This window comes from Anabrus simplex, chromosome 8 (genome assembly GCF_040414725.1).
Source record: "Anabrus simplex isolate iqAnaSimp1 chromosome 8, ASM4041472v1, whole genome shotgun sequence".
NCBI classification, from domain to species: domain Eukaryota; kingdom Metazoa; phylum Arthropoda; class Insecta; order Orthoptera; family Tettigoniidae; genus Anabrus; species Anabrus simplex.
The window spans coordinates 40,611,450-40,633,766 of record NC_090272.1 but is presented as its reverse complement, the minus strand read 5'-3'; the positions used below and the strand labels follow the sequence as shown (position 1 = coordinate 40,633,766).

At 43.4% G+C, this 22,317-nt stretch overlaps 2 protein-coding genes across 2 annotated transcripts in view; one reads left to right on the top strand and one right to left on the bottom strand.

Moving 5' to 3' along the window:
• LOC136878703 (uncharacterized) overlaps positions 1-22,317 on the top strand; it is a 312,679-nt gene that overhangs the window by 270,235 nt on the left and 20,127 nt on the right. The window contains exon 2 of the mRNA XM_067152131.2: positions 12,139-12,274. Coding sequence (XP_067008232.2) covers positions 12,139-12,274 — 136 coding nt within the window. The remainder of the gene's footprint in view (positions 1-12,138; positions 12,275-22,317) is intronic.
• The window catches only part of ProRS-m (prolyl-tRNA synthetase 2-like protein, mitochondrial), a 114,754-nt gene continuing 96,329 nt past the window's right edge, over positions 3,893-22,317 (bottom strand). The window contains exon 8 of the transcript XR_011018651.1: positions 3,893-3,997. The gene's annotated coding sequence lies outside the window, so the exon portion shown is untranslated. The remainder of the gene's footprint in view (positions 3,998-22,317) is intronic.

The following is a 22,317-nucleotide window of genomic DNA, read 5'->3' as shown; positions in this document are numbered from 1 at the left end:
AAAACATTTCTGACGCCGATAGCTCGCGCTGAGACCTATGACAAGAGCAAGGAAAAGCCGACCATCTTCGCACTGCTGTGAAAAAAGTGAACACAAAAACGGTGCTGCATTTTTTACATTTATACAAAAATGATCCCCACGTATCGGTAAGTCTACTAAAGAATCTTGGTGGTAATAGTCCACTACTTGCAAGCCCGATTAGAGTATACAGTGGCCTATATTAGCCTATATTTCAAAAAAAAAAGTTTGTTTGACAATTAAAAATATATACTGTAACTTCTAGAATACTTGGCCTAACTCAATGAAATCAGGCGACGTATATAGTATTAGATGTAAGAGCTTAGGGAAAAAAATACAGAGGTCTAGTAGAAAATTTTAGGTTCTAGATGACATTTCATGGCTCCTTTATGGCCGGTATTGTATGAGCCTTACGATTGAGGTTAACTTTACCTCAAATTCAGCGAGAGAGTTGGGTTTGGAACCGGGAGAGGTCTCCAATCCTTTAACCACAGGCAGTTTATAAAATGAGTGGTCAATTACTGTAAGTAAAGAGAGACTCACAAGAAGTGTTACGTCTCTGGTGGCCCAGCTATCATTAGCGACATGCTATGGACAATTGACAGCTTCATTTGATTTTCTTGTAGGCTCAATCATGTCTTCAACATTCAACTTTATTTGCATGGATAATAAGTGTTGTGAAATGACCTCCAGCCGCTAGCCACATTCTGAAAGGTTTTGTGACTTTTTTTTGTTTTTTGTTAGTTTGTATCAGTCTACCAAGGACCACGTTATTTCAGGTGTTTTTTCTGGTCTTTGATCTTTGCCCAGTGCTCCTTCATTCGCTTCCACCGTCCACATATTTCCCTTCTAGAACATCGGCCTTTCTTGAAAACCTTCCTGGTGTTTTAGTATCCTCCAGAGTGGGTTGCGTTCTTGTATATCTTCATAAGTGATGCCCATCTCCTGTACCTCCTTGAACCAAGTTGGCTGCATCTTCTTTTCTTTAAAATAGGTACAGATCTGGTTCGATAATCGTGTGGGTTTCAGTCTTAGCAAGTGGCCATAAAATGCCATTCTCCTTCTCCGCATGACATCAGAGATCTTCTGGACATGAGTATACAGCTGATGATTATTATATTATATTATATTATATTATATTATATTATATTATATTATATTATATTATATTATATTATATTATATTATATTATATTATATTATATTATATTATATTATATTATATTATACACTGACTGACAGAGCAAATGCAACACCAAGGAGGAGTGGTTCGAAAGGGATGAAAGTTGGGGAAAAAACAGAGACGGCACGGAAGAATAATTGATGTTTATTTCAAACCGATATGCAGGTTACACAATGCGCACGGCATCGACTCAGTAGGATGTAGGACCACCGCGAGCGGCGATGCACGCAGAAACACGTCGAGGTACAGAGTCAATAAGAGTGCGGATGGTGTCCTGAGGGATGGTTGTCCATTCTCTGTCAACCATTTGCCACAGTTGGTCGTCCGTACGAGACTGGGGCAGAGTTTGCAAACGGCGTCCAATGAGATCCCACACGTGTTCGATTGGTGAGAGATCCGGAGAGTACGCTGGCCACGGAAGCATCTGTACACCTCGTAGAGCCTGTTTGGAGATGCGAGCAGTGTGTGGGCGGGCATTATCCTGCTGAAACAGAGCATTGGGCAGCCCCTGAAGGTACGGGAGTGCCACCGGTCGCAGCACATGCTGCACGTAGCGGTGGGCATTTAACGTGCCTTGAATACGCACTAGAGGTGACGTGGAATTATACGCAATAGCGCCCCAAACCATGATGCCGCGTTGTCTAGCGGTAGGGCGCTCCACAGTTACTGCCGGATTTGACCTTTCTCCACGCCGACGCCACACTCGTCTGCGTCTGCGGTGACTATCACTGACAGAACAGAAGCGTGACTCATCGGAGAACACGACGTTCCGCCATTCCCTCATCCAAGTCGCTCTAGCCCGGCACCATGCCAGGCGTGCACGTCTATGCTGTGGAGTCAATGGTAGTCTTCTGAGCGGACGCCGGGAGTGCAGGCCTCCTTCAACCAATCGACGGGAAATTGTTCTGGTCGATATTGGAACAGCCAGGGTGTCTTGCACATGCTGAAGAATGGCGGTTGACGTGGCGTGCGGGGCTGCCACCGCTTGGCGGCGGATGCGCCGATCCTCGCGTGCTGACGTCACTCGGGCTGCGCCTGGACCCCTCGCACGTGCCACATGTCCCTGCGCCAACCATCTTCGCCACAGGCGCTTCACCGTGGACACATCCCTATGGGTATCGGCTGCGATTTGACGAAGCGACCAACCTGCCCTTCTCAGCCCGATCACCATACCCCTCGTAAAGTCGTCTGTCTGCTGGAAATGCCTCCGTTGACGGCGGCCTGGCATTCTTAGCTATACACGTGTCCTGTGGCACACGACAACACGTTCTACAATGACTGTCGGCTGAGAAATCACGGTACGAAGTGGGCCATTCGCCAACGCCGTGTCCCATTTATCGTTCGCTACGTGCGCAGCACAGCGGCGCATTTCACATCATGAGCATACCTCAGTGACGTCAGTCTACCCTGCAATTGGCATAAAGTTCTGACCACTCCTTCTTGGTGTTGCATTTGCTCTGTCAGTCAGTGTATTATATTATATTATAGGGCCTGCCTGGCCGAGGCGGTAAAGGCGTGCTCGGTTCGCCCGGAAGGACGTGGGTTCGAGTCCCCGCCAGGAAGTCGTAAAATTTAAGAAACGAGATTTCCACTTTCGGAAGTGCATATGGCCCTGAGGTTCACTCAGCCTACACCAAAAATGAGTTCCAGGTTAATTCCTGGGGGCAAAGGCGGCCGGGCGTAGAGCTAACCACTCTACCCCATCACGTACCGCGGTTAACAATGGTGGAAGCCCTTACCTTCCACTCCTCGAAGGGCCTTCATGGCCTAAAGTCAGTCAGTCCGGCCATTCTATCCGGTCGATTTCCTTCATTTTTCTTTTAACTGAAAGGTATTCATGCACAGATTTGTCATCAGCTACTATAAATCACTTAACTTCCGCCTTCCTCAAATTATTTGATTTTTCAATTTTTTGTCTCTTTGAAGCAATCATATCTTTGGTTCTAATTGAGGCACGGAGTTTGTTTTGCCTAAGAATGCCCAGTGGATCAAGTTCTTTCATTTCAGCTCTTAACTATTCAAATTAGTTGATTCTGAGGAAAGTTATGAGTGCACATTCAATTTGACGGCTCATTTCTTCAAAAAAATTTCTCATCGAAGCAATCATATATTTCGTTCTAACTGAGGTACGCACTTCGCTTTGGTCTAAAAGCACTCAGTGGATCAAGCGCTTTCTTTTGAGGTAATAAATGCTTAAATTGGTAGATTCTGAGAAAACTTATGAGTACATTTGTCTCCGTGATGAAGATCTTTGAAGGACTTTTTAACAGTTAGACGCGTAGTGTTGTTCCAAGGAACGTTTAATTCAATTTTTTTGTGTGATGTATTTTCAAGAGTTTTGTTGACATAATATTACATTCTATTACCGCAACAGATCATGTGCTTTATTTCATTAACTAGAAACTTTGCAAATACATCCGTGAGGATAGTAACGAACAACACCATACTTTGTACATTGTATATTATATTATATTATATTATATTATATTATATTATATTATATTATATTATATTATATTATATTATATTATATTATATTATATTATATTATATTATATTATATTATATTATATTATATTATATTATATTATATTAGAAGGGGCTTCAGACAAGGTTGCAACCTCTCTCCCATACTGTTCGTCGTTTATGAGGAAGATATTGTTGAGAAATGCCTAGATGGAGAAGAGGAGTAGCTACATGTGCTAGGAGACTAGAGTGTATTCGATGTGCGGATGACATGGTGTTAGCAGATAGTGAAGCAGTTCTAAATGGAACGCCAACAGACCTGAACCCAACCTGTGAGCAATGCAGAATGAGAATTAATAAGAACAAGAAAAAAAAAGAGCGTGGTAATAAGCACACTAGGGAACAAAGCAAACCAAGATAATACTTGACAAGTATCAGTTTTCAAATACGTCGATAGCATAATAAGGTGATATGAGAAGCAGTAAGAGCTCGCATTGCTATTGTTGAGGGAGCTTTCAACAGAACGAAAAGTCTCCCGTGTAGACAAGTCACCTTTAGGTTAAGGAAGAGGTTGGCGAAATGCTTTGTTCGAAGTTTGGCGGTGTATGGAGCCGAGACCTAAACACTAAGAAAGGAAGATAAAAGGAGACTTGAATCATTTGAGATGTGGTTATTGAGAAGGGTGGAATGGATGTCCTGGGTAGACAACGTAAGGTACGAATAGGTATTGGAAACAATTGGAGAAAAATGAAACCATTTTTCCCTTCGCGAAAATCAAATAATCATAAATATGTCTCCCAGCCATGGTCATCCATCAACGGCTGCTAATTTCAGATGACCACCAGCCATAAGACATAGCCTGCACTGTTGCTAGGTAACATTGTCTGACCACCCATTCATACGTTACATCACAGCCTGGACGGTTGCTAGGTAACATTGTCTGACCATCCATCCATACGTTACATCACTGCCTGCACGGTTGCTAGGTGACATTGTCTGACCATCCATCCATACGTTACATCACTGCCTGCACGATTGCTAGGTAACATTGTCTGACCATCCATCCATACATTACATCACTGTCTGCACGGTTGCTAGGTAACATTGTCTGACCATCCATCCATACGTTACATCACTGCCTGTACGGTTGCTAGGTAACATTGTCTGACCACCCATCCATACGTTACATCACAGCCTGCACGGTTGCTAGGTAACATTGTCTGACCATCCATTCATACCTTACATCAGTGCCTGCATGGTTGCTAGGTGACATTGTTTAAGCATCCATACATACCTTACATCAAAGCCTGCATGGTTGCTAGGTGACATTGTTTGAGCATTCGTCCATACCTTACATCACTGCCTGCATGGTTGCTAGGTGACATTGTTTGAGCATCCATCCACACCTTACATCACTGCCTGCACGGTTGCTAGGTAACATTGTCTGACCACCCATCCATAGGTTAGATCACAGCCTGCATGGTTGCTAGGTGACATTGTTTAAGCATCCATCCATACCTTACATCACAGCCTGCACGGTTGCTAGGTGACATTGTTTGAGCATCCATCCATACCTTACATCACTGCCTGCACGGTTGCTATGGTTACACTTCCATGACACATTTTGTCATGTTACGATACATATATTTACGGATGACCCACAGCCATAAGACATGTTCATATCAAAAGGAAACAATTAAATACGACGTGTATAAGGAAAAGGAACTGGCTGCGAAGAGAAGGTTTGCTGACGGACGCTTTAGAAAGATCAGTAACGGAAGGAATGGAAGAGGATGGAGAAGATACTAGTTATTGGAATGTGTTAAGAGAGCAAGAAGCTACCAACAAACGATGAGAACGCCTGAACACAGGAATCTATGGATAGATGATGTGTGAAGACCTGTCTTAGGGCAGAATATAGAGCCTATGCCTATATATCATTCTTTAACCTTGTTTCACAGAGAACATTATGTAATGACATTTTTTTGTTTTACCTCTAGCGATCAAGTCAAGTATACAAAACAAAAGGGTCATTTCAAGTATTAAGGGTGTGCATTTTCCCAGGATAGTACTATACTGAGTGAAATTGAATCAAGGTGCAGCGAAGATAACGCAGTCAGCTCGACGATATTCTGTGAATAAGAAGTCTGCCCATGGAAACAAGAAAACTGTCTTTAATGCGTACGGCAAAAACCAACAAGAAGTACCTGCACATTACTGTACGGAATTGAAAACTGGCTGGACTCAGAATAAGCGAAAATGGTTGCTGGTAGAAACGGGAGGGTGCACAACGTGAGGAGATAAAGGGTAATTTAGTAATGCTGGTAAGTGGAGTGAAAGGTCAGGTAGTAAGTTTCACCAAGGGGAGAAGTTCTCTCAGCTTTAATTACTGTGTTGATATGGTGACGGTAAACTCGTGTCCTCATCCCGAGGTGGTGCAGCTCTTTTCAGGCACACCCCCATTGGAGGTGAGCTGCATGTACCATTTCAACCACCGACCAGCCCTCCTGCCATTCTTGAATTTCTGGCAGTACCGGGAATAGAACCCGCGCCCCCGACGACGGCAGCTAATAACACTAACCGTTACACTACGGAGGCGGACATGGTGACGGTGATAGTATCTCACGAGCTCGCGAGGACTACTAAGTACTTAAAGGAAAATCTTCATTGGAGTAATCACACAAACGGAATTGTAAATAAAGGGTACAGATCTCTTCACATGGTTGTAAGGGTGTTTATGGGTTGTAGTAATGATGCAAAGGAGAGGGCATATAAGTATCTGGTAAGACCTCAGTTAGAGTATGGGATCTTCGCCAGGATTACTTGATTCGAAAACTGGAAAAGATCCAACGGAAAGCAGCACGATCTGTTCTGGATGATTTTCGACCAAAGGGTAGTGTTACTAATATGTTGCAAACTTTGGACTGGGAAGACTTGGGAGTAAGGAGACGAGCTGCTCGACTAAGTGGTATGTTCCGAGTGTCAGCGGAGAGTAGGCGTGGAATGACGCTAATTTTGAATGGTGCCCTTAAAAGTAGGAAAGTTCACAATATGAAGGTAAAGTTGAAATTCAAGAGGACAAATATTCATTTATAGGACGAGAAATAAGGGTTTCGAATAAATTATCAAAGGAAATGTTCAATAAATTTCCAACTTTCTTGAAATAATTTAAGAATAGACAACGTAAACAACTGATAGCGAATCTGACACTTGGCGACTGCCCTAAACGCAGATTATTGACTGATGGAACTCGATGGCTGAAACCGCATGCACAACCCAGCTTCGGTGGTGAGGTTAATTGAGGCGAATGGTGCGGAATAAGTTATCTAGGAGAATATTGAATTCACCCATGGAGGGTAAGAGAAGTAGAGGGAGACAAAAGGTACAAAGTGATTTAAAAAAATAAGATATGTTGAACAAAATGAGTCCACACAGCAAGTCGTAAATAGAGGATTTAGGAGATGTATAGTTAATACACAGAGGCTTACAGACTGAACGCTGGAAGACATAACAATCTGTGATGAAGATGTTTATGTTTGTATGTAACCTCTAACATTTGTTCTGCATTTACCTTGACTAAGTGCCGGAGGAGAAGAGCGACTTCCTTCAATATTACATCGTCATTCCGTTAAAATATAGGTAATGTTGTAACACTGTAAATAAAAAATCACGAAAAGAAAACGCTTCCCTTTGCAAAAAGCTAATGATCATGTCTTTCAATAAATGAAACTCAGTGTTAAAAATCAAGGAGCACTGCAGCACTACGTAAAAGGATCATAACTTGTAGCCGCAGCATCTTTGGCGACCAAGGCCTACGGTAACGACTAATGTGACGTTACTGACCGTACACATTCTATTTCAACACACGCTATTTATACAAATCCACAGCCGCAGCGTCTTTGGTAACCAAGGCTTACGATGACGACTAATGTGACGTCACTGACGGTACACTTTCTATTTCAACCAATGACCTATTATACTTCATACACTGGCTGAAAGGGCTCATACAGCGCTCCTAACTGAGGAAGGTTGGAACACGTCCGCCATACTTCCGGCGGGCACTCTTCAGCTGTTAGCTAGTCGTGTTTTGCAATTCTTCTTCTTCTTCTGCCGCTTTCTCCCACAGCCGTGGGGTCGCGGGTGCGAACTGCGTCGTACATGTGGTTTTGGCCCTGTTTTACGGCCGGATGCCCTTCCTGACGCCAACCCTATATGGGGGGATGTAATCACTATTGCGTGTTTCTGTGTGGTGGTTGGTAGTGTAGAATGTTGTCTGAATATGAAGAGGAAAGTGTTGGAACAAACACAAACACCCAGTCCCCGGTCAGAATAATTAATCAGAGACGATTAAAAACCCCGAAACGGCCGGAAATCGAACCCGGGACCCTTTCAACCGAAGGTCTCAACGCTGACCATTCAGTCAAAGAGTCGGACAGTCGTTTTCTGCAATTAATTGCACGAAAAGAGGGAATACAAGAAGAAATATAAGTGAGTATTTATTCCTTTCTGCCACCAGAGAACACTACGGAGCAGTTTTCAACTTTCTTCAAAGATAGCGCCAGTCTATGTAGTATAATACAGGCCGTTGCCATCCATCTGTATTTCACACTAGAGCCTGCACGGTTGCTGGGTAACATTTTGTATCGCTAATTTCGTGATGTAAATTTTCAGATGACCGCCAGCAAAAAGACATATTTATGTCAATAATCGACCTGCACTGTGCTCTCTTCATTGTGTGAGCACTACACAGTGCCTCCACCTACCTGTTCGTTTCGAGCTACGTGCTGTGTTTGCTTTGCGGGTTGCTTGTCAAGGGGGTCGGGGTTTACCCACACATAGCATAGAGTATGTACACTGACTGAGCAAATGTCATGGGATAGCGGAGCACTGATGCGCTGGTGTGTTGTCTGCGCACCACACGCCCCCTGTGCCAGCGACGGTTATATAGGACACCTTGTGAGCAGTGGCTGTGCATGTGACAGGTGTAAAATGGAACGTCGTCGTAAGCTGACACCGTTCGAACGGGGTATGGTGGTCGGTGCCCGGCGGATGGGAAGTGCGATTTTGGAACTGGTGCGGGAATTCGGCTTCACACGATCAGCCGTGTCCAGGGTGTATCGTGAATGGTTGAATGCGGGTGTCACCGTCCACAACAGACGAACGACCGGCCGTCCAGCCACCCTCGATGACTGTGACCGGCGACATCTGAGACGGAATGTCAATAGTGACAGACGGGCAACCGTGCAACAAATCACGGCTCTATTCAACACAGGCCGTGCCAGACACGTCTCCCAGTGGACAGTCCGTAGGAACATGGGTTCTATGGGGTATGGGAGTCGACGCCGGACATGGGTGCCACTGTTAACCCAACGTCATCGGGCACAACGACGTGCATTTGTCGCCAGTCACCAGAGATGGACACTGGAACAATGGCGTAACGTGATATGGTCGGACGAATCACGATTTCAACTGCACCATGCCGATGGGAGGCACCGTGTATGGTGCAGACCACATGAAGCGATGGATCCCACCTGCCTCGAAGGTGTGGTCCAGGGCGCTGGTGTCTCTGTTATGGTCTAGGGTGCATTTTCCTGGTATGGAATAGGCCTCCTAGTTGTTCTGGAAGAGACTTTGAATGGTACACGGTATGTTGAGCTGCTCGGAGACCATCTCCAACCATTTTTGGCCTTCCAGCGTCCAGACGGTTCTGCGGTGTTTCAAGATGATAACGCGCCGCCACATCGCTCCCACGTCGCCCGGGAATGGTTCCAGGAACATGCAGCGGAGGTCCAATGATTGACATGGCCACCCAGGAGCCCCGATATGAACCCTATCGAGCATATCTTGGATGTTCTGGAACGCAGGCTCCGTGCCATGGGTTCTGCACCCACGAACAGACCAGCATTGGCGGCCGCTCTGCAAACGATTTGGTGTCAGCTGCGTCCAAAGGACTACCAAGGACTTGTCGACTCACTTCCACGGCGTCTCACTGCAGTTCGAAGGGCCAGAGGAGGCCCCACACGCTATTAGGTGACTATCCTACGACATTTGCTAAGTCAGTGTACTTCAAAACTATTTTTCTTTTGGTCATTATACTTAAACCAGATAAAACAGTCTCCCCAAGTCCATCTCGCAGGTGGCAGAAGAGACTATTCTTAGCAAACTATGCGAAGAAATTGTGAGCTATCCTTAAATTTAAAATTAAGTATTGAAAAGCCGTCCACCTCTGTGGTGTAGTGGTTAGTGTGATTAGCTGCCAGCCTCGGAGGCCCGGGTTCAATTCCCGACTCTGCCACGAAATTTGAAAAGTGGTACTAGGACTGGAACGGGGTCCACTCAGCCTCGGGAGGTCAAATGAGCAGAGATGGGTTCGATTCCCTCCTCAGCCACCCTGGAAGTGGTTTTCCGTGGTTTCCCACTTCTTCTCCAGACAAGTACCGGGATGGTACCTAAAGGCCACGGCCGCTTCCTTCCCTCTTCCTTGTCTATCCCTTCTTATCTTCCCATCCCCTCACAAGGGCCCTGTTCAGCATAGCAGGTGATACCGCCTGGGCGAGGTACTGGTCATTGTCCCCAGTTGTAACCCCCGACCCAAAGTCTCACGCTCCAGGACACTGCCTTGAGGCAGTGGAGGTGGGATCCCTCGCTGAGTTTAAGATAAAAACCGACCCTGGAGGGTAAACAGATTAAGAAGAAGAAGAAGAAGAAACGCCAATATCTTTAGGTTTTTAGTAAGTCCTCAGGCATCAGTGACAAACTAAATCTGCTGTAGATAGAGGGGGGTGGGCGTGGCAAGGTCGGCGAAGGGAGGTTGTTGCGTAATCGAAGCATGAGTTAGCTGTTGGCAGAGGTGAAGAGTCAGCTGATAAGAGAATAGCGGCGCTCATCTTGTAAAATCCCTACGTAAACAAATTGCTCCTGTTGTTGTTGCAACCTCTTTGTTGACTCACATTTCACAGCATTGGAAGGGTAGATCCCAGCCGTGCTGATGTTCCGTTTAGATGAGAGGAGTACCTAGTGCCTATTGATTTATCAAAAACATTGACCAACAGTTTGTAATTTATTTTCTCGTAAAGTAACATTTTTGAAGATGTTTGCTTAGAATACGTATTCCACCCCAACAATTCAAATGCCACACCGACACCTTATTTCAGTTACACCTTGTATAGCACCTATAACCGTGACTGAATGCTCTTTGTTGTGGCTTCTGACCTGTCGATATATCGATAGTAGGAGGAAACACTTGTGATTTAAATTTAAATTCTCCTTCCAATCCCAGTGAAGATGATATATGCCGAAACTTCCGAAAAACCCACCTGTGGTATTTTATTTATCCAATGAAAGTGGAGTTCTTTATCTAGGTTAAACCTCCTCCTAGGGCACTGGAGGGTACCTCACTGTCTATCTTATCAGTGGCCTTCCTCTAAACCAGACTGATTCACCACCCATGTCCTCATGGTCTTGCTACTATTGCGCTACTCACCAGAAAGTCCACTTGATAACACCTTTATAGTTTATGGGGCATGTGGCCGTGAAAACAACAAGTTCAGTGACACCTTATTGACGGAAGCATAGCAAGGTCGTAACAGGTGGCATTTGCACGCATGAAGTATAGCAATAATTACAGTATTATAAAGTGTTGGTCCGTCAAACCGGTTTGAAGAGTCGCAGCTGCTACTTTTAAAACACTCGCATAACCAGTGATTACATTTTTGTTGTTCAAAGGTCAGATGATTGTAATACACCCCTTCTTAATTTATTTATCTATCTATCTATCTATCTATCTATCTATCTATCTATCTATCTATCTATCTATCTATCTATCCAGGTGCCTCATTCCTACCATTATGCCTAAGTTGTTCACTGAACCGCGAATGTAAAAATGATGTTTTCATTTTGTATCCTGAGGTCGGTGAATGCAGAGTGGGTCTCGGCCCACAAGTGGCTCTAAGCCTCTGTATTCGGGAGACGGAGAGGGTCTGGTCCCCACCGTCGGCTGTCCTAAGGATTGTTTTCCGTGGTTTTCCATTCTCTTGCACTTAGGCGAATGCCCGAAAGTAGACCACGGCCGCCAACCCTCTTCCCTTCTCAGCACATCTCCTTCCCTGGCCTGAGAGTGACGCCGTCTCTCAGGCCAGGAGATGTGTTGCGCTGAAGGTTGAGAAGGGAGCGGTTATGATTTTTAAAGAAACTGTGTCGATATTTCCTTGGAGGTGATAGGAGAAAACCACAGAAAAACAACCATTTTTCATTGAATTTTCGACATCTGAAAGGAAATGTCCGTAATTAATGAATGTACGTGAGGGGGAGTGAAGTTCATGTCCGTTCAGCACAGTGTCCGTTTTCCAGAAATAGTTTTATATACCTGTTTTAGAGAGGTTTATGTACCACTGTCCTTAAAGAGTGTCTGGAAGCAAAGGTTTTATTGTACATTTATTACTCCCTACTGACTTTCATTATTTGTTTTACAGATCTGGTCGTGGACAGCGCTGATATTAGCAGCGCTAGTGCTACCATCTAGCGACACCGCCCCGCAGTCTTCAGTGCGTGTTAAATTCGTGTCAGCCCCTTCGTCGTACTCGCATGGTGTGGATAGCCCTGGGCCAGGTTAGTATAAGAGTTGTTTACCTTTGCTCGAGGAGGGGTGGCCACGGCTCTACCGTGGCTCTACGCCTCTGCATTCGGGAGACGGGAGAGGGCTGGACCTCACGACTGGCCCCAACCGTCGGCTGTCCTGAGAATGGTTTTCCGTGGTTTTCCATTCTCCTGCACTAAGAAGAATTCCGGGACAGTTCCGAGTATAGGCCACGGCAGCCAACCCCCTCACCTTCTCCTAGCATCTCCTTGACCATAACAAATATCCCGGCCTGAGAGACGGCGTCACCGTTTAAGAGGCCCGCCTCCCCCTTCAGGGGAGGAATGAAAACATTTTAATAGTAGTAGTACCTTTGCTCGTGATTGTGGGAGCTAGAGGAGTCTTGCAGTTTCAAGGCCGTTTTCACATAACATGGAATGGCGGCACCTCTTACAAGCAAGCAAGATGGAATCGCGTTTGGGGAGGTGACAGGCAAATGGCTTCGTCATCAGTTTCTCACAAAGGCGGCTGCAGTTTGAACACTAGACGGTGCATGTAGCATTTTTGAAATGTAAAGGCATCTCTGTATGATTCAGATAACATGTAAAACTACCTGCTTGTTTGCCTTTTTGGAGTCACGTTTCTCTCGTAGTTCGGGCCCTAAAAGTGCTGAGCCCGATATGTTGGCGCGCAAATGAAATTCGCATATTTAATGAAAAATCAAGGTTAAAATTTGAAATTAGAAAGGAAAAGGTGGAAATTTAACATCTACAGGTGCCATTACTAACATTTATTGGCGATAGTGGTGTTAAATGGAACACAAAGCAGCCATATTACTGGACGTATACAACACCTGAACGTGGCTAGAGTTTCAGAGGCGGGATTAGCAGAAATAAAAATCTTTACATATTCACAGGGAAAAAAATCCAGTAAAACTACTAATGTTAGGTATAGAGAAGCTCTCTGCAGTGTTAAGGAAGAAGGCAGTAACTACCTGAATATGTAAACTGAGAAAATTAAGATGAAGGTTTAATCAATTTCTCACTACTTTCTACTTCATGGATAACGTTGAAATTAACTATACAACAAGCAGGAAAATGTATTTCTGACACAACTTCTTACTAGAATCACTACCAACAATTAAATGAACGAGGTAGCAATGTGCAGACACTACTTTTTTACAGTACAGTCTCTAGTTATTTCCTTTTGTCATTGAAGGCAGTTACTGATTTTTCCTTAGCACAGGCGTTCTCCGGTGATAGGTAAAAAAGACAAAACACTAATAATAGTTTTAATGACTGTGTTGATGGAGTGAAAGTACCTCATGGAGATCGCTATAAGATTTTTTCTTTTTGCTTTACGTCGCACCGACACAGGTAGATCTTATGGCGACGATGGGACAGGAAAGGGCTAGGAGTTTGAAGGAAGCGGCCGTGGCCTTAATTAAGGTAGAGCCCCAGCATTTGCCTGATGTGAAAATGGGAAACCACGGAAAACCATCTTCAGGACTCCCGACAGTTGGGTTCGAACCCACTACTCCCGAATACTGGATACTGGCCGCACTTACGCGACTGCAGCTATCGAGCTCGGTTCGCTATAAGTACCTAAACGTTCATATAAGGAGTGATCTTCATCGGGGAAATCACATTAACACCAGTACTCTACAGCGTCAGCCCGGTGTCTATTTACTACGTCTGCTGTAGCCTGAGTTGCCAGATCGTCTACCTCATTAGCACAAAAAAAAGGCAGAGCAAAAAAAAAACACCACTAATTATTTATCATTTCGATATAAATTAAGTTATTTATTTATTATTATGGTAATGCAAACTCGTATCGAACCCGTCTCCCCGAGGACGGCAGCTAATAACACTAACCGTTATAGGGTGGAGTGAGGCAAGGCTACAGTTTGTCCCCTCTCCTTTTCAATGTTTACACAGAAGAGGCGATAAAGGAAATCAAAAAGGAATTAGGAAAGAGAATCGAAGTCCAAGGGGAGGAAATCAAAAGCCTGAGATTTGCCGATGATGTTGTTATTTTATCTGACTCTGCAAAAAAGATATGTTAGAAATTGCTGAATGGTATGGACAGAGTCTTGGAGAGGGAATACAAGATGAAAATAAAAAAGTCCAAAACGGAAGTAGTGGAGTGTGGTCGAACAAAGTCAAGTGATTCAGGAAATATTAGATTAGGAAATGAAGTCTTAAAGAAAGTAAATGAATATTGTTACTTGGGTAGTAAAATAACAGAAAGATGTTTTTGAAGACTTTCGTCTGGAGCGTGGCATTGCATGGAAGTGAAACATGGACGATAACTAGGTCAGAAGAAAGAGAAGAGAAGCTTTTGAAATGTGGTGTTACAGAAGAATGCTGAAAGTGAGATGGGTAGATAAAATCATGAATGAGGAGATACTGAATCGATTTGGTGAGAGATCGATTTGGTTAAATTTGGCTACAAGAAGAGATACAATGATAGGGCACATCTTAAGACACCCAGGACTTGTACAGTTGGTTTTTGAGGAAAGTGTACGTGGGAAGAACGGTGGGGGTAGACCAAGATATGAATATGACAAGCAGATTAGAGCAGATGTAGGATGTAGTAGTTATGTAGAAATAAAATGGTTAGCATAGGATAGGGTGGCATGGTGAGCTGGTATCTACAGAGTTCCCTGTACTTGTGGCAAGGTTTATATTGGGCAGACTTCGAGAACGGTGTGTACTCGCATCAAAGAACATACCAGATGTATCAGACTCAACCAACCTGATAAATCAGCTGTTGCTGATCATGCCTTAACACCTGGTCATGATGTCTTGTTCCAAGAAGTGGATGTTCTTGCCCGTATAAAGCAATATCGCCCAAGAATTATCAGGGAGGCGGTTGAAATACGTAAACACCCAGATAATTTCAACCGCGATACAGGTTACAACCTCAGTGAATCATGGCTACCTATAATCAGAACCATTAGCGAGTAATGCTTTGCTGTTACTATTCATTGTCTCTAGCATTGGGCTAAAATGGCGTCCCCTTTACATCTTTGGGCACCATTTGAAGCTTCCTTGTTGCTTTCTCCTAGCAACCATCAATACGTCGTTTCTTTTCTCTATTGTCTCCTGATGAAGAAAGGTAAGGTTCCTTTCGAAACGTTGTGTTTACAATTATTTACACGGCATAAGCCCAAAAATATAACTCATGAACAGTCTATGGACTGTTGACCCAAACAACAAACAATGCTGGAAGTATCATTACACTTCACTCTACACGAAAACAGGGTAAAGAGAGTTGTCTGGCAACCTCTCCACACTAACCCTCTTAGGGCCGTTTCACATGAGGCGACTAGTGGCGGGAACTTACACCGGAGTATTATTTTAAATAAGAGCTTTCACACGATGGCACTAGTTGCCGCTACTTCTCACTGTCCACTCTACTTTGATCCAGTTCGTGTAATTTAGGAAGTTGTGAATAACGAGCCTACTGCGTTCGTTGTCAGATTTGAGTGCAAACGTGGAAAGAAGTAGCCTTATTAGATTAATAGATTAACAAGTGAACACGGAAGACCCGATATATGAAGTTGAAAAATATCCCGCGATTTGGAACGCTTCAGTCGAGAGTATGGAAAAGTGAACGAAGGAACTAATACAAAAGAAAAACAGAAATAAACGCAGGGCAAGAGCAATGAAGGTTCATCTTCCACCACAGAGGTCGTACACAGGACTTGATGAGTCAATGCCCTTTGTATTTGTAGCTGATGATGGATTTGGCGTTTCTCGTCATATACTGCAACCATATGCGGGCACTTTTCTGAGTGTAAAGAAACGCGTCCTTTAATTACAGACTTTCAACGGCACGCAGGTGCATTGAATGTACCTTTCGAATACTTGTAAACAAATGGCGTATTTTCCATAGACCAGTGAATGTTGACACCACACTAGCAGAGGACATAGTGAAAGTGTGTTGTGTTTTGCATAATTTTGTACGAGAGAGAGATGGTGTTCAAATCGAAGATACTTCGACAGTAGAAATGGACCCTACTTCCCTACATCAAGGCTTGCCAGAAATGTACGAGACAAGTTTGCCAACTACTTTGCCAGTGAGGAAGGTGCAGTTTCATGGCAAATGGATCGTATTCAGAAACATAAGTATTGTGTCTGCAGTACTATACAGTAGGCTACAGATCATAGATGGACACCAAAAATACAATTGTACCTTACATGCGTTTCGTAATTTTTAATTTGACAACGGGTTAGTTAAGTAGTGATGATCTTTTATCTTTCATTCTATTGCTATCTTGTTTACCATGTAAATCTCCTGCATGATTAAAACTTTTCACTACAGTAAACATAACTGAAGCAAATAATGAATGAAATACTCTTTTCTGAATATACTCGTTAATTTACAGAACTGTCTTGCTAAATTGAGTTTTTTGGTAACAAATTAACAAAAGGTACGTAAAATATAAGAAAAACGCTAAGTTATCTCGGTTCTCGCTGCTGGTCTTTTGTCGTCAAGCTCGGGGAAGAACCTCAATATAATGCTATGCCATGCGTTTCTTCGTTCACTTTTCCACACTCATCGACTCAAGCGTTCCAAATCGTGGGATATTTTTCAACTCCATATATCAGATCTTCCGTGTTCACTTGTTCATCTATTAATCTAATAAGGCTACTTCTTTCCATGTTTGCACTCATATCTGACAATGAACGCAGTAGGCTCGTTATTCCTCAATTACAAGAAGTGGATCAAACTGGAGTGAGAAGTAGCGGCAACTAGTGGCACCGTGTGGAAGCTCTCATTTAAAATAATGCTTTACCTCGAGTGGCGGCCTCTAGCTGCGCGAGTGAGCGACTGTAGGCGACTGTTTCCCGGTCTCGCCACTGCAGTCGCCACGTATGAAAGCTCTCATTTACAATAATGCTCCGCTGTAAGTTGCTGCCGCCGATCGCCGCCACTAGTCGCCTCGTGTGAAAGGGCCCTTTTTAGAACTCGTGATTGACTGCTGGGTTCCAGGAACCGAGGCCGTCTTGTTTTGTCACCAAGTATAAGACCCCAGTGACAGTGTAAGGGACCCTCACCAGGGTTATTTGATATGGAGAACGGGAAAAGATCGAAAGGAAAGCTGCACGGTTTGTTATGGGTATTTCCCGACAAAGGAGTACTGTTACGAAAATACTGGGAGGACTCGGGAGCAACGACACGAGTTGCTCAACTAAAGCTGTGGCATCACTGAAGAGATACACTAGGGAAATGAGGAGTAGTGCAGTTTCCCCGTTGCTTTCCTCACCGAGCCGGAAGTTGGTATTTCATGCAGTCTGCCGAGCCCACTGAAATGTACGCATCGACTGGCCTTATGAGAAGGATTTTCACACCATTATTAACCGGAACTAACTGCATAAGGATCGCTCATGCCTCAGTCACTTCCATATGGTCAAAGGTAAGGATGAAACTGAGGCAGCTCAATGAAAGTCTAGCCCATACGAGAAGACAGAAGTGCACTGTAAACACTAGGTCTCGCTAGCAAAATCTTCTTTATGAAACAATAATCAAGAGGACAAATTCAGGCAAATATTCGTCTATAGGAAGAGGAATTAGGGACGGGAATCTATTTTATCAAGGGAGATGTTCGATTAATTTCCAAGTTTTCTGAAATGATTTAAGAAAATACTAGGTAAACAGATTATAGGGAATCCGCCGGCTGGGCGACAGACCTAATTCCAACTCAATGGTTAATTGATTGATTGTGAGACTACAGAAAGAGGTAAAAGAAAGTATGTCTTCTTTATCTACATCCCTGCACTTACTATCTTATTGCTGGTAATATGCTACTTCTGCTATCAAACCAACAGAAACAAACATGTTTTGAATATTACCCAAAAATACTGAATGCATTTGGATACCGTTTCCAGTGATCATCAGCTCTATAACAGGCAGTAGCGGCGACTGAGAATTAAAAGTGCGAGGGCTAAAAAAATAGACAACAAACAGTACCCGGGATTGTGCGATATAGTGCAGGGAGGGGGTGGAGGGGGTATAAACATCAAAACTGAAACAGGAAAGCTACAAACGGGTAAGGTTTTTTTATGCTCTCTGAGCGAATTTCGATAGAGAGGAAAAGGCTGATAATTTAGCAATGAAATGAAATGGCGCATGGCTTTTAGTGCCGGGAGTGTCCAAAGACAAGTTCGGCTCGCCAGATGCAGGTCTTTTGATTTGCCTCCCGTAGGCGATCTGCGCGTCGTAATGAAGGTGAAATGATGATGAAGACGACACATACACCCAGCCCCCGTGCCAGCGAAATTAACCAATTATGGTTAAAATTCCCGACCCTGCCGGGAATCGAACCACGGACCCCTGTGACCATAGGCCAGCACGCTAAACATTTAGCCATGGAGCCGGACAGTTTAGCAATGTCAGTGCGGAAATATTTCTTTTTTTGACATTTTGATTGAATTCTATACAACAGAAGTATCATCAAAGGAACATTATTACAGATTGATTACAATTTAAAAGAAGTACAGTGTGACTGTATAATTAAAATCCATTTAGTATTTGACTACATACTAACAAGAAACTAAGACACTAAAGAGACCGCCAGACTGACGAATGCGCGCGGCAAGCGGGTGAATCATACCTCAGTGTGCATGAACTTGGCAAAAAAATATACCTGTGCTACGCTTCCTCACAGCACATGTAAAGTCTTCACTGCTTGCTGTGGCGCTATTCAAATTGTTTAGCCGGGACCAGCGATATTTTGTGCGTATTCCCGCAAATAATTGTGTTAATAATTAAAGAAAATAAAGGAATCAGCTGATCAGACAACGGGGCCTGTACAAATTGCTATTTTAAATAATTCCTAGTTTCAGCCGGCCAAAATGAAATATTTTCTCCAGAAAGTTGGGGGGGGGGGCGGAATTTCCCCCACGTTCCCCCTTAATCGCCGCTACTGATAACAGGTACAAAATCAATTTCCATGCGTGACAAGCCGCAGACAAGAACTGGTTATGTTCTATTAGCATTCCCCGCGGCTCTGTCTGCACTGAACTCTGTTGCTAAAAAAAAAAAAAAAAAAGAGTGAGCAGTCTAATAAATTCCATCTCTCTCCTCGCGCTCGACATCAATTAGCACGCCCAAAGCCGAGCGATCCCGCGCAGTGTTGCCAACCCTTAAATCTTTTCTCCGCCAAATTTTAGTTGAAAACCGCCAAATTCCGCTAAATTTCGAACTGAAGCAAAATGGCACATACCAGCTCTTTTAATAAAAGAAATTAACTCAACACCCATCAGTTTCAGAACCGGAGGTCATCATCGTCTCCTCCCCGCACTATATGCTCTGAAGCAGATCGGCTGGGTTGAGGTCCTGTGGTTGCAATAGAAGCCACATGGTACTATTATTTTTTGAAATATATGCTGCAGTTCACAGCAGCAAAGCACCTACGGAAATTTTCAGATATTTTTTGGAAGTCCATTACTGCTTTCATTGTTTTTGATAAGTGCGGAAAGAAATAATGTCAAACAATGTCGCATTCATATTGCACAGCGAATAGATGCAGCATCCGTGTTTGGGATTTTTGGGAAACTCAACCAAGTAGGATTTTAAAGTTTAATTATGTAACCACTCTTTACGAAATATCTGACTCCTTTTTAACCTTTTTCGACAGACTGATGTGCCAAAATTAACCTAATCTCAAAAGAAAAGGGCGATAGCAGTGCATTCTATGTTGGGAAGTGGTGGAAAGCTTAATTAAATTGTCATGCCGGCTAATGACAAAGCCATTGGTCTGGCTCTCCAGCAAAAATACAAGCTGCCACAGTTCGATGAGTGATGCGGTGGGAGAAATAGTATTTTGTCCTCTTCACTTCTTGGTTATTGCTTGCTGGGACCGTGTCTTTTCTGCTGGACAGAACGCTACAGATTCCTTGCGTACTCCATTGTCTGATTGTCCGACTCGTTGGCTGAATGGTCAGCGTACTGGCCTTCGGTTCAGAGGGTCCCGGGTTCGATTCCCGGCCGGGTCGGGGATTTTAACCTTAATTGGTTAATTCCAATGGCTCGGGGGCTGGGCGTGTGTGGCGTATTCAACATTAGAAATCATCCTAGGTAGGACCCTCATCTTCATCTTCACAGACATGCAGGTCGCCTAATAGGCCGTCTACTAGAAAAAGACCTGCACCAGGCCTCTCCGGAGGCCATACGCCATTATTTATTATTATTGCCTGATTACTTGGAAGACTGACCACTAGCATCCTGTCGAGAGCTGTACTTCATACTGTATCAGAAAAAATTGGTATCAAAGAGCATGAGATCTTTCTAAGGGGTGCCTAGTCCTTAGGAGCGGGTACAGAGAGGAAGGATCGCAAGGCGTAATAATAGATATAATAACGTTCCTTCATTTATTAAATCTATGAAAAGTTACCCTATTATATCGCTGAATTGTAGTGATCAAAGATATTTATTGGAAAATATGTTCCAGTTTATACAACAAAATATCGAAAAATTGTGTTGATTATATAAAAATCTTGCTATCCAAATGAGTAATGTTTTTTTCAACCAGTTATGTCCATCATGATTTCTTGATGTAAAACAATAAAGCATGTTGAAAATAAGTTAATATTCCACTTTATCGAAATCCTAAAGTCCTTTCTACTATCATTTGTGATTTCGGAGTATTGTTTTACGTAAATTAAACAAAGTAAATTCTATAATTTCTTCGTGTGAAACTCTCAAAATATTTTTACTCATATATAAAACACTTGAAATTAAATTCGATCTTCCGGTAGAAACTTCTAAGTATTGTCCTATTTTACGTAACTTATTGTACACTTTATATGAATATTGCGAATTACGAGTTTATTGTACGCCTTTACTGCAAATAAAACACTGAATTGAAATCCTCAAGTTCCAACAAGTGAGAGCATACGATATTACGAGAGCTAACGTGATAACAGACTGTCTTCCAAAAGTTTGTCTGTATTTTTAATGAGAGTGGATTATTTCATTACGTGTAAAACGTAAATTTTCAAAGTTTATAATCTGTTAATAATTGTTCATCAAAATATTAAGTGAGGGAGCTTTTGAATTGAGTTAATGTTCTTTGTCAGCAATGACATTGTCTATAAGAGTTCTGTTGAGAGTCAGAATCATATTTCTGAATGAAAAGACACTTATATCACCTGTAATATGTCTTCTTGTTGAGCTCAAACTGTTGAATACTGCTCCGCAAGCAACAATCTGGAACTCAGCTAACAGCAAGCACCACGATGTTCCATAGTATCGCGTCCCAGGAACCGTTCCTCGTGGTACCAAGCCCACGTTCCGCGTTGATCTCTCTCGTGTAGTCCCCACCCGGAGATCCGAATGGGGGATTATTTTATCTGCGGAATATTATTTACGCGGGAGGAAGCCACCATCAGTACATCATTCACATCATTCATACAGAGAGAGCTGCATGTCCTCGGGAGTTAGTTCCAGCAGTAGTTTCCCGTTGCTTTCAGCCGTGTAGCAGTATCAACACAGCTAAGCCATGTTGAGTATTATTACAAGGCCATATCAGTCAATCATCCAGACTGCTGCCCTTGCAACATCCGAAAGGCTGCTACCTCCCCTTTCGATGAACCATTCGTTAGTCCGGTCTCTCGACAGATACCCATCCGGTATGGTTGCACCTGCGCCTCGGCTTTCTGCTTCACTGGGGCACACAAGCCTTCCTACCGCGGCAAAGTCACACGGTTGTTTATGTTAACACCTAAGTACTTACTGTGATCCCCATGAGGTACTATAACCCCACCAACACAGTCATTAAAACTGAGAGGAATTTTCCTCGTGGTAAAACAACCTGAGTTTTCATCCCGTTTATCAACATACCATTGCCTGCTGCCCATCTCACAATACTGTCGAGGTCTTTTTATAGTCGTCCACAATCCTGTAATTTACTTATTATTCCATATATAACATCGCCCGCAAAACGTCTTATCTCTGATTCCAGTTCTTTACTCGTACTATTTTTCTATATAGAAGAAAACATCAAGGTCCAATAATACTGCCCCCCCCCCCGTCTTAGTTATTACAGGATCAGGTAACAGTTCAC